The sequence below is a fragment of the Colias eurytheme genome, chromosome 7, assembly GCF_061535395.1.
Source record: "Colias eurytheme isolate Ceu_HAF_F1 chromosome 7, ilColEury1 Martin Lab GWU primary, whole genome shotgun sequence".
Taxonomy (NCBI): Eukaryota; Metazoa; Arthropoda; class Insecta; order Lepidoptera; family Pieridae; genus Colias; species Colias eurytheme.
This window is the reverse complement of record NC_142986.1, coordinates 4,021,709-4,035,409: the sequence shown is the minus strand read 5'-3', so window position 1 is coordinate 4,035,409 and position 13,701 is coordinate 4,021,709. Positions and strand designations below refer to the sequence as shown.

Below are 13,701 nucleotides of genomic sequence, written 5' to 3'. Positions count from 1 at the left end.
TAATAATCACTACGCTAGATATTATTCATTTTATATAAGTTATAGAGAATTTTCGATCCATCAGTATTTTAGTATTCAATACTTCAATTAATTTACATAAAAATAACGAGACTCGTGTCGTAACTACTATTCCTTATCGCCTACTTATCAGACAGTAAATAAATAACACAATTACAATATAAATATATAGTTTAAATACTATTCGATTATTTCTCTACGCTAATTTGTAATAAACATTGCACTCATCATCATTTAGCACAATCACGGACGGCTCGCGATTATAACAAATTATTCATGGAAAAATCATGCTCTCATATAAATCCTACATATAACATGTATATAAACAAGTACAAAGTTTAGTATCAATAAGTTTCTGAGCGTCTACAATGTAACACTTCACTGTTTCAGTTCATTACGCAGAAGTTACGGCGGGCGTTTCTCAGAGACGCCGTCGCCGGGCGAACGTCACGCCCTCTTGCGGCACATTAACAGGTTCTTATAAGCCTGCCGGTACTCGCTCGACATAACCACGTATATAATGGGATTTATACATGTCGTCAAATATATTAAAATGTAGCCGGCGATATTCGCCGCGGGGTGCGACGTGAACTCGCGGAATATTTTCGTCAAAGTTATCGGCAGGTAGCACACCCAGAACGATAACATTATGGCCATTATCATTTTTAATAGCTTTCTATCTTTGGGAGTTAAACGAGGGGGTCTGACGGGAACGGGAGTTCGTTTGAGAACGACGGCCGCTTGACGCAGTCGTTTGGCAGTTTCTCCCCCGCTTGGAGTTCGAGGTTTCGCATCTAGGGCACATTCGTCGTCGTGGCCATCTAGAGTGTCTACACCCGATGAAGATGACCGTTCAGGGCCAGGCGTGGGGGGACAATGAAGTATAGGTGGAGCTAGAAGCGCTTTCCTTGGGATACTACTATGATGTATGCCATTTTCAGGGCCTGGCGATCGTTCTAGCGCTGTAGACGCTGATCCTACAGCTGAATCTTCTAGACCCGGTCGAGGACGTCCGCTGCAAGGAGCTCTTGACCTTCTAGCTGCATCTCTCACTATGCAAAATATCCGCGCATAGCAAATGACTATCGCTAAGCAGGGCAACATGAAAGCGCCGACGAAGAGGAACTCTTTGGGTGAGCGGTTGTTGCGATCCGGTAAAATTGAACACGATCCAATAGTAGGATCTAGACCGAATCGACCCCATTTTTCTAGCCATGTCGCTATCAATGCTCCGAATGAGAACGCCCACGTGCCCGCTACCATCACGGCTAAATATTGTCTTTTGTATAATCTGCAATAATAATAAATACATTAGATGCATTAAAATTACATAAAACTTAATCAGAAAAAAATAATAGTACTTACTTAGGATACAGTCTAGGGTGAGAGATCATAACATATCTATTGATAGTGATAGCGAGGACTGTGAACAGCGACACGGCGACTAAAGCATATCTCGCTAAGGGAAACATTCTACAGAGAATGCGTCCATGTGTCCAAGACCGCTGCCAGAAGGTCGAAGCAGCCAGCGGAAGATTGAAGCAACAGAACAACAGATCCGAACATGATAGGTTCATTATAAATACCGCAGTCGCATTACGCACCTGAAAAGATTATAAAATATTATTTATTTAACACGCATTCAAAATTAGGTTTACGGTTTCCTTCAAACATGTAAACTATAAAAATAGAATGGGCTACATGTGGTAAATATAACTCAATGAATTCACGTACAGTGATTAAACTGTGTTATCAACATCCTCGAAAGTTATTATTTATTACTTATAATGATTGTCGGCTGAGCACTGACCTACGCTAACAAATGATATTGTTGTGAATGCATTCATATTAACTATTAAGTTTATATCGTTGTAATTACTTGTTCCTTTTGTTATCACTTTAATAGAGATGAAAGAATATATTAACAAGATACATGCGTAAAATAAATGATGTTATCACCAGTTTATATTTAAAATGTCACCTTTCATAAAAGTGTAATCCTTATGAAAGGTTGTGTACAATGATAAGAAGTGAGTAGAAGCGCTTTTATTAGAGCGAATCAGACATTTTATATTATCACAAAGGTCTCGCAATATGAGATTTCAGTTGAAACACAGAAAATATGTGTTACTTTCTTCTGTGCTGTTATATTTATTTCTGTAAAGGGTACATGTAAATTGAAATAGTGTTACATTCTGAAAAATATATGACAAAAAATTTCGAGTACTTGATAAAAAGAAATTTAAAAAAAATAAACCTAGGGCTAGACTAGAGCCTTCAATCCTTACTCGAGGTGTAACAATATCATATTTATAGAAAGCAAATAATATCAATTATAAGTTTAATCAATGAGCATTAGATAACTTCATTTCATTCAGGAACCCTGAAAGCGTTATTTCTTTTAAATAATGTTATTTTAATTTTTAACGACTCTATCAATTATATAACTAGTTTTATCTTGTATATATTTTGTTTGTGTTTGTACGATGACCGCATTATCTTAAATATGATGTGTAAACAACGAAGTTTTATCTATTCTGTTCTTCCGCAAATACTGATTGTTCACATTGGGAATGCACTCACTTTGATTAGTCTATTTTGTATTATATTTTGTGGGTGTAACTTTATATAACGGAAGGATGTTACTTCTGATGATTAGTAGGTTGATGTAGAACACAATATTAACATGGATATCTGAATAAATATGATAGCCGCATTCCAATATAGGTATGGATATGATGCATAAATTATTACTAGTTATGCAATATCTAGGTATATATCAAATGTATATTGTTCTATGGATGGTAGCTAATCTAAAGTATTTCGCCTTGTTGCTGTCAGTGATCCTACAATCCATAAAATTTAACAATAGGAAAGGTGTCTCAATTCTGCACGGTACTATCAAGCTTGATCAAGTAAACGTGATCCTGTATGGATGTTAATTTGTATGATAATTGTCCTGTTACGATATAATCCGTTTCTGCATCTGAGAACTAGTATACTGCTGGATATGTCAAGCTGCTAGCATGCCCAAGGATTAAATGAAAAAGTAGGGAACGTATGAATAAATGAAAAACTGAAGTGACTGTGATTTACCCGATTGTACCTATATAGTTTACTAGCTTCTCCGCGCGGTTTCACCCCCGTGGCTCCACTCCTGTTGCCCGTAGCGTGATGAAATATATCCTATAACCTTCCTCGATAAATGGGCTATCTAATACCGAAAGAATTTTTCAAATCGGACCAGTAGTTCCCGAGATTAGTGCGTTCAAACAAACAAACAAACAAACAAACTCTTCAGCTTTATAATATTAGTATAGATGTTGCTGGAAAATATGTGGTGAATTTATTGTTTTACAAGTGTGTGTATTGGATACAATGTATGATATATGTATTATATTGCCTGTATGGGCTACATTACATGTAGGCAATATTATCTGATTTATTAAGTTTATTTTCAAGCGCTTTGAATAATGGAAGAAAGCAATAATCCTTACAAATAAGGAAAGTTAATAAGGGACTAAATGTTTGTGTGTCTATATTCAATTAGTTTAGTATTGCTCTTTATGACACCAGAGGGTTATGAAATGGCAACAGTAGTTTTATTTAGCAACGGAATGGTTTTTATATAAGCTCTGTAATATAATACATTATACTGAGCCTGATTGAACCATTTTATTGATCTTTATCTCTATTGAGCTACAAATCAAATAACAATGCTGTACCGATATTTGTAAGAACTTCTTTGACAAATAATAATGTTGCTAGGTAACTTATTGATGAAAATAAGATAATTTTTATATAGAAAACGATGCTTCTATTCTAATTCTTAATTTCAGATTTCAATAGTCACATGAAATTTGGGGAAAACAGGAAACAAATACACAATCAATTCGATATTGACTGTTGTATGATCATGATGATGATGACGATGATGATAATATTATAAGCATGAATTGTGATCATAACAAATTATACCTACCAACTAAAACAAATAAGAAAATAATATGGTGTCAGTATTTCAATAGCTTGTTATTGCCTATAGTTTATACGTAACAGCGTGTATCGATATAAATTTATAAAGAATAGAAAAAATTCGATCACGAGGCGGGACTTGAACCCGCATCCTTCGCGCCATTCCGGGGCGGATGCCTAACCAACTCAGCCACTCGTGACCCGCCTGAGTAATCGAATTTATTCTATTCTTTCAGTTTTATGTGTCTTAAGGGACACACCGCGCGCCATCTATTGAGATGATTTAACAACCATCTCAACCAATATGAAGCACTTTTCAGTGAATACAATATTGTAACGATGGAACACGACCTTTTTTGTTGAATTTATATTTTTTGGTTTTATGGCATTCAAATGCTTTATAAATATAAATTTATAAAGAATAGAAAAAATTTTTTCTATTCTTTATAAATTTATATTTATAAAGCATTTGAATGCCATAAAACCAAAAAATATAAATTCAGCGTGTATCGATATCAATTTATATTAAGATTCTCAATAACGTTTCTTATTTCTTCTTTCTATGAGCAGTTTTATGTATCGCAGATTTTTATAGAACTACGTGTAGATATTGAGTTATAATAAGATATGGGAAGACTTACTGAATAGAAACTACATTTAAAGTGTATAAATAGACATGATGTGAATTGCTTTGAATAATTGAATTATCTTTAAGATACACTAGTAACTACAAACCTATAAACAAAAAGCTTAATGTTGGCCATACGGGACTATACTAAAAATTAGATATGTACGATTTCCAATGAGGTTTTGAGTTGTAAATCAAACAGCTAGTCAGTTTTAAACTAGTCCCGGAACCGTGAACGAAACTTTTGTAATTACAGTCCTAATGGTTTCGCACAAACATATCAAAATATATGTAAACTCACCTTCTTACATCGCGCTAGAGCGATTATAGTGATGAAATTTCCAGGGATCCCAACCAGCATGAAAAGCACACAGCATACTGAAGCGAACCTCAGCAATGCTTCAGGGTAGTCCTTAAACAATTCAACAGCAGCCAATTCTTCATCAGTGCTATACGCATCCAGACCGACCACGCTCCAATTGTGCCCGTCTACCTCACTGGCCAGCGTACTCTTTGGTATACTTGGAAACAAATCACCCATTTTAACAGATTACACATCGTTTTCTCACGAGGTCGCCACCATTTAGCGTTTTGTTTAGGTCGGGACACGCGCGGGCTTCATCCACGACTGATAAGGGGCCCAGAACTTCGTTTCTGTCAAGAGTCTCGTGTGATAACGCATTGTGGGGCTATCGGGCAGCTGCTCAGGAAGTAGGCCTATCAGTGAGTCGGCTCCATTATTGTTTAACGCGTGATGACCTGCGGAGATAAGATTCGTTTTCAAATAATGCAAGCTTTGATATAGATAAATCATGTATTCATTGATAGGGTTAAAAGTGCACTTAAAACGCAATATGTATAGAATGCAACATTGTATTAATTAAAGGAAATAGTCTTATTATATTATGCATATGTGTCTTGTCTGTGGCGAAAACTATTTAACGATAAAATCTATTCAAAATTGAATTTTGATTCAATATGGATGAGAAGTGTGCTACCAAACGCTCATTTATCATAGATAATATTAGATGTGGTTGAATAATCTATTTCCACAGACTTGGGAACTTTCTAGCATTTCCGATTACAGCAGCTACGTTAATTAAAGGGAATCCACCGGTTTGGTACTAATCAACCAAACTAAGATGCTAACTTCTGACTTCCTCGTGATTAACGCCAATATCGGATTTGAGAGTTTTATCATCCGGTTTGGTTTATCAATAATATTAAGGAATGAAATTGTAGGCATTATAGATTACCATAATTTATAAGTGGAAAGATAAACTTGGACTTCGACTATTTGAAATAAAATATTAAGTAGTCAGTTGTTTTAATACAACTAAAAGTTCAATTTGTTTAGTTCGGATTGTACCATTTAATAATGTTATGTTTGACTAACAAGGTAAGGTAATTTTGTATGAGCACGATTTTTAGATTAGAAGATTTTGAAGTAACAATTTAGTTTCTTACTGTATATGTATAATACGATTACAATTAAAAGATAATAATGAGGTCAGAGATGATTTTAATAACTCTTTATAAAAAAGTTTGTAAAATACAAAAATAATATTCTTATAAATTAATTATTCCGCAAATAGGGCTGAAAAACGAAATCAACAATATCAATTAACAGAAGCACATGCGAACGTGTGTAATGTTTTCTAATTAAAATTAATTACTGTACTCGTTTTCCAATATTTTATTAAAATCAAAGGTACCTACACTCGTCCGTGACGGTATATTTATTAGTTCAGTGAAATCACTTTCGACTTTACTGCAAGTTAATTAAGGCGTATTTCTGAAACAGGGAAGTTAATAACGTAACTTTACTGTTATTGAATTCTTGTTATGGTTTCAGTAGTCATTGAACGGTAGCAATTGGAGAAAATTATACGATACTAGCTTTCCGCCTGCGGCTTCGCCCGCGTTTCCAAAGAAAAACCCGCATAGTTCCCGTTCCCGTGGGATTTCCGGGATAAAACCTAGCCTATGTTACTCGTGGATAATGTAGCTTTCGAATGGTGAAATAATTTTTAAAATCGGTCCAGTAGTTTATGAGCCTATTCATTACAATCAAACAAACAAAGTTTTCCTCTTTATAATATTAGTTAGATTAAATTTTAAAACACTATTGATATTATTTGTATTACTAAACATACATATTACATAACTATAAAATGCAAATGTTTTATATGCTTCCCACAATGCAAACAACAGAAGTGATACGTGATTTTATTTTCATTGATGATAATTTTATTATTAATCTATACTAATATTATAAAGTTGAAGAGTTTGTATGTTTGTTTGCTTGTTTGAACGCGCTAATCCTAGGAACTACTGGTCCGATTTGAAAAAATTATTTCGTTGTTAGGTAGGCCATTTATCGAGGAAGACTATGGCTATAGGCTATAAATATCATTATTCATTACGTAAGCGCAGCTAGTTCTAATAAATTGTATTAAATATGTCCTAGAATGTAAGCAATAAGACACTAATTGTAAAATTGTAGTAGACAACTTTAAGGAAAAAACAATAACAAAGCATTAAGTACGTGTCATTTCGAAATAAAACTAATTTTATCTCCAGAGGATTCCCTTGTAATTGGTTTCTTAATCTTCTCTTTGTATTTCGGAAGTAATCCACACGTTTGTCATTCAAATTCTTATTTGTATTTTTATCTTCTTAAAAATACAAATAAATTGAGAACAAAGTAATGGGATATGTATTGGCTCTATTATATCTTATATATAAAATTCTCGTGTCACAATGTTAGTCTGCATACTCCTCCGAAACGGGTGGACCGATTCTCATGAAATTTTCTGTGCATATCGGGTAAGTCTGAGAATCGGCCAACATCTATTGCACGCCTCATAAGCGAAGCATTGAGGTGGGTACTACTGTCACTTCGCGCAAAACATCTGATTTTTCAAACTTAAAATGTCTTTATGTATCATACATTGCACTTGTAAGATAATACATACACACACATATTAAGAAAAAACACTATTTTTAACGTTCATGATATTTTTGATGTCATTTTTGTTATTTAAACTAGTTAAAAAACAGTTTAAAAAAGTTCTGTCTTGGACGTCCGTGTGTCTGTATGTGCGGATCCTTTTTCTTGTTAACACGATAGCGACCGAAATACTTTACTAATCGAGTCTTTTTTTTTCTCTTACGCTTGAGTATGCTCAGGAATAGAACCCTTTCATTTTTCAGGGTCTGATTCGATGTGGTTTAATTGTTATTAAATAAACAAAAATAATAATTAATAAATATTTATTAAAAAAAATTATGAGGCGTGCACTTTTGGATTTTCCAAATTATTTTTCATATGTACCACGGGCGAAGCCGGGGCGGGCCGCTAGTCTATATATAAAACTATCTAAGAGGGTAGGTATATTTCCTTGACATATTTTATTTATAGCCATTAAATAATTTGTGTATTTTGCCCCAAATTTGGTACGTAAATTGTTATTGTTATCATGTAAAAATACATATCTCTGTAGTAATTTCAACTTAATGGGCAATCAAATAATTATAAATAGTAATGAGCCTTTGTCGTCTAATTATTTCTATTAAGTAGTTAATAGTTGTACAAATAATATTGCAATATCCTGAACATTTGTAGTGTTTCTACCCCATACTAAATTTATGTTATTTAAATAGCCACGGCCATTACTCCCGGAAAGAGTAGTAGAAACAATAATAAAAGCAAAACAAATTAAATATTTATGCTATATTTTATACAACGCATAAAGAAATATATAGGATCATATTCTGTTCTTGCTCTCAGTTCCAGCCCTTCAAAAAGGACCTCGTACATTCGTAAGTAAATAAAAAACTTCGCTACATAACATCTATACTACGATACTATAGCACATCATTGTCCATCTATTTACAGAATCATAAGAAAAAAAAGAGAAACAGATCCCAAACTTGTAATCAAGTCACGTCACTCAGCAGTCGAGATAAAATACCAACCAATCTCTAGTACAACAGATTTCAATCTTAATAATGATCTTTTGCGGTTTAATTATCTCTACGTGACAGTGATGCTCGTAAACATACCGAATAACCTTTTAATGACTATTATTTCATGAATATTTTGATTAACGTGCCGAAATTAGTGAGCTAGAAGAATGGAGTCATTTAATGACGGCTATATAGACTTTATTCAATTAATACGTAAGATGGATTTTATGTTCTATAAAATTACAATATTTACACGATTTAGGATAGAGGTCATGCATAGTGAAATCGTAGAAGTAATTCCGGTTATGTTTCAATTATAGTATTTAAGCATTCTTCGAAAAGTCAATAGTCTCGTCTCATTACTTTAAATAACAATTTTGTATAAGTTATGGATATGTATCGGCTTTGGATATTTAAACACAAAGCAGTTCTTTCTAAATTGCTTGTTCAGCTTCAAATAAGGTCTACGAGAAACCCCGTCTATAATAATCTATTAGCCAAAATTATATTCAAATTTTAATCTAAGTTTTAATGCTTACTTTGAAGCGTTTCTTTGTAATTTTATGGTTTGATGATTTATCTATATAAAGCTATTACAGTTACTATTATGCATTCTGGTATATTTACCTCACTTTATGTATTTTAAATAACACGAAACAGCTTCAATAATCCACGTGATTAACACGATTTTAATCGTCACTAAATGACATTCAAATATTCCCATGAATATATAAATCCGAATCGTACCAACTTCCATGTGTAATTATCACCGAAAATAACGTAAGCGTAAATTTATAGAACACATAATAATATCATTTGTCCGGTCACCATTCCCGAAAGAAAACTAAAGAGAACGAACCGAATAAGACATTATTAGATACATAAATACAATTAGCGTTAGCCAACGTTACCGCATTAGGTATAAGAAGACGTAACAAATGCAAACGGGACAAGATTGTCAAATAGGTAAATGGCAGTACCAATTAAGGACGAAAAAGGCAGTCTGGGGTGTTAAGTAGAGCCTGAATAAGCAAAAACATTATCATCTTATTGTTTTACGTGACGATCCGACCCGATTCTTTTTTGGGTCGAGATCCGTGTTAATTATTGTAATATTACGTGGATGCTTTATTAGGTGTATCGTTTGACGTCACACCTTGAAGAAAATCCATGAAAAATTGCGAAGAAAGACTTTAAACGCTTATTATGTTAAATTATAAGTATAATTGATGATAAAATTACTTACAATTAAGCGGCAGTATAGGGTTAATCAATAATATTCAAATACTGAACAGTTGAAATTTTGAAAATAAATTCAGTCACATCGTAAAAGCTCTCACAGTTTTTCCCGCCAATATATTTTTTTTGTAAAAGGAAGGCAAAGGTCTCGACCCATACAGCCTTATTGGATATGAATTGGAATATATGGGCTTCAAATATCAATTTGGTTATTATTTGAATCTTACTTTTTTTATCATGATCAAATCCCAATTTTCACAAAATAGAGATAGTAATTATGGTGGTTTAATTATAAAATATCGAGCGAAGAAACCAAATCTTTAATAAAAAATTTATAAAATTATAATCAAAATTGTTAAAATAATTTTTCTAATAAACAATCGGTATTCGATAAACAAAGTTAAATGCAAATATAAGTTTACTTTGAACATTAATTTTAACGGTCTATTTTGATACCAGTAGAGATTATATCCCACATATTGTATCAAATTATGCATCCACCCAGACATTTGCATTTACATGCAAATAGTAGCAACACATAACGGAACAAACCACTGCATATTCCAAGGATATGAGTTCTATCTTTGGTCCTATCCAATATTCGAGTGACAGTCAACCGGACGAATCGATCAAGGCATAGTTTAATATGGTGATCGCACCAAAGGGAAAATCATATACTATTATTAAACACGTATGAATAATTCAAGAACAGTCAAGACGCAATATGCACTAGAACGTATAACTAATATAAAAACGGAATCACTTATGTAATCACTTAAAAGGAATATAATCCATTAAGCATTAAAACGTAATTATCAAGTCCATTATATTAAGCTTTCTCAACGCAAATGAGCAATCATCTTCATTGAAACCAATCACGACTCAGGATTGAAACCAGCTTATTAACATATTTATTATTAAAGTTGACAAGAAATTATTTATTCAGAAGTCAAATTTGCTATACAATATCTTTTCCAATGCTATTAGTAAATAGAAATTATCTTGTAATTTAGTGATTGATTGAGGAAAGGGGCAGGTGTTGGTGAGTGGTGACTTCTAATGTGATTTTGGTTGATTGATGTAACAGTACTTATTTGTACGAGCTGGCGATAATAAAATAACACCAGAAATGAATACCTGAAATTGAGTGAGAAAGGTACTAATGTATCTGTAAATAAAAGCTTCATGGGCGATATAAATATATATTATCTATGTATTATTATTTAGGAATATAGATTTAAAAAAGCTTTTTATAATAAAAACAAAAACATATCTTTTACTCGGGAAATAAAATAATTTTTGAAAGAGAAATTCTGTACATGGAATGACAAAATATACGCGAGGCTTATGAAAAGATTGTTACGGAACCGAATGCCGAGTATCTTTCATTTTAGTCCATGAAAATAAAGGATTTTTATTTTTAAATAGAGACAACGTACTGCCGCCACACTAAAGGACGTCTTATTTTTCCGACCCAAATATCGACCAATAGAATTGCACCATTCGACGTCACGTACACATCCTACATGGTATTATACTGATAATTTTTTGAAAATTTTCTCTGGTAGTTGACGTCAAACTGACAGGTTGAATTCAATTGTGAAATTATTGGCCGATATTTGGGACGAAAAACCGGCCAAGTGCGAGTCGGGCTCGCGCACAAAGGGTTCCGTAGCAGCAAATATAATAAATTACAGTTAAATCAACCTATCTCAAAAACTATAAGAGATACTTTGATCAAACCAAAAATCGTTGAAAGAGTTAATTAGCATGCATCACCTCTATTTTTTTTAGAATTTTATACCCCGTAGTTATAAAAATAGAGGGGGGGGGACATACTTTTTACGACTTTGAGAGCTGATATCTCAAAAACCGTTCACTTTAAGAAAAATGTTTTTTAGAAAACTTTATATCATTTTAAAAGACCTTTCCATTGATACCCCACACGGGTATGTACATCGAAAAAAAAAATTTCATCCCTCAGTTACATGTATGGGGGGCCCCACCCCCAATTCTTTTTTTTACTATTTAGTGTCATATTTTTGTAGCGGTTCATACAACACATATTCCCATCAAATTTCATCACTGTAGTACTTATAGTTTCCGAGTAAATCGGCTGTGACAGACGGACAGACGGACATGACGAAACTATAAGGGTTCCGTTTTTGCCATTTTGGCTACGGAACCCTAAAAAATTATCCCCCGAATACCACACGAGCTTCAAAATTATCTGGCATTTCCCTCAAGGTTCCCTGCAAACAAATAAAGTCGTCAAGTTTTTCAGGAAAAATCACTCGCGCTTCGCGCTCGTGGTTTTTTAACCTGAATAACTTGACTCCTTCATTTGTTTGCAACGAACTTATCGGAAAATACCCGATAATTTTGAAGCTCTTGTGATAAGTGATAAATACTGGCAGGTATTAAAGCATTTCTTGCTTGTCAATCTAATTTAATTCGTACATATTTAAATATGTATTTTTTTCTTTTAAAAGAAAAAAAATCAAATGGAATTTTTTTTAGACTACGATTACGGCCATAAATCTGGTCCTCGTAATATTAGGTGAAAATCTGCAACTATCAAACACTAACACGTGCGAACCCCAAAATTGACGAGATCGCGCAATAAAATTACGGAAACCCTTGAATCAATGTTTTACGAAGTCCAATAAACTTATGGCCAGATTTTCTTTTGTGATGCTGTAATAAATTCTGGTGGTATTACATAAAAAGGTTCCCATTTACGGTCTGGAGTAGGTGCGACAATACAACGTGTAATATGGGTACATGTTTCTTTCCATTGTGCTGGAACTTTTGCTTAGCCGTGGTTATAATGAAGATCCCTTGATTAATTAAAGAGATATGATACAGAGCGCTCAATGTCGCGCTGAGATTAATATAGGGGCTATAGCTGTGTGTGAATTAATGGAATTGTTACCTGAATGTATACCTAGTGCTTTATCAGCCGTACAAATAAAAACTTGCTTATTCAAACCTTATGCAATGCATAGATATGATAAGAATAAATAAAGAATAAGGATGTCATAATTTCTTACAAATAAATTTGGAATAACGTCGATGTATCTATGCTCACGCTATGCAATAGGCGCGAAGCGGCAACGTCGCAATTCATTCACAAAATTATGAAAAACATTGAAATTGTCTACGGTTAAGCCTTGGTGCTGTCATTTTGCTGACGCTCGTTTGACTTCGTCGAATTTGTTGTGAAGTTTCATCATACGATGTTCTGTTTATTTATTTTTTAAATATTTATTGGAAATAATTTAAATATATCATTAAATATGCAAGCAAATGATAGATAACGCTATCCAATATCTGGAGAACAGAAGATAAACCCACTTTGAGATAGAGAGTTGCCAAATAACTGGTACCCAAAAGTCAAAACATACAACTCCAGGCTTAGAAGATTTATATTTTCAACGAAAGTGTATATTATTGTGATAAGTTTAGAAATAAGTTTTATGTATGTATGGTTTGGCGCATGTTGTAAATAAATAAATCATTATAAATATCAAAAGGGTTTTTCATAATTTCGTATATTTTGACATTTCATACAAAATTTTCCATTTCAATAGGTACGTAATGAAATTATTAATTTGCTCAACTTTTCCTACTTCTCGTATTACTCTCATTGCTATTATCTCAAATTTAGATTGAAAATTGCTTCTAAAACTTGTAAAACACAGCACAATGTACTAAAAGATATGTTATAACTCGGTTATGTCAGACTTATACTAGGGTGGTAGCCGTAATAAGGACGGAATAGCATTAGTATGAATACTTATTACGAAGTTATACTAGGTTACATTTATTTCGTGTTTATTTGTATGATTTTTCCTTATTCTTAGTTT

At 33.2% G+C, this 13,701-nt stretch overlaps 1 protein-coding gene and 1 long non-coding RNA gene across 2 annotated transcripts in view; one reads left to right on the top strand and one right to left on the bottom strand.

Moving 5' to 3' along the window:
- The window catches only part of LOC149906970 (uncharacterized), a 104,670-nt gene that overhangs the window by 1,681 nt on the left and 89,288 nt on the right, over positions 1 to 13,701 (top strand). The window lies entirely within an intron of this gene.
- Positions 60 to 13,701, bottom strand: part of LOC149906971 (G protein-coupled receptor moody) — a 71,291-nt gene continuing 57,649 nt past the window's right edge. The window contains exons 2-4 of the mRNA XM_090104028.1: positions 4,923 to 5,380; positions 1,384 to 1,622; positions 60 to 1,309 (exon numbers count right to left, since the gene is read on the bottom strand). Coding sequence (XP_089960154.1) covers positions 466 to 1,309; positions 1,384 to 1,622; positions 4,923 to 5,162 — 1,323 coding nt within the window. The 5' untranslated portion in view covers positions 5,163 to 5,380 and the 3' untranslated portion in view covers positions 60 to 465. The remainder of the gene's footprint in view (positions 1,310 to 1,383; positions 1,623 to 4,922; positions 5,381 to 13,701) is intronic.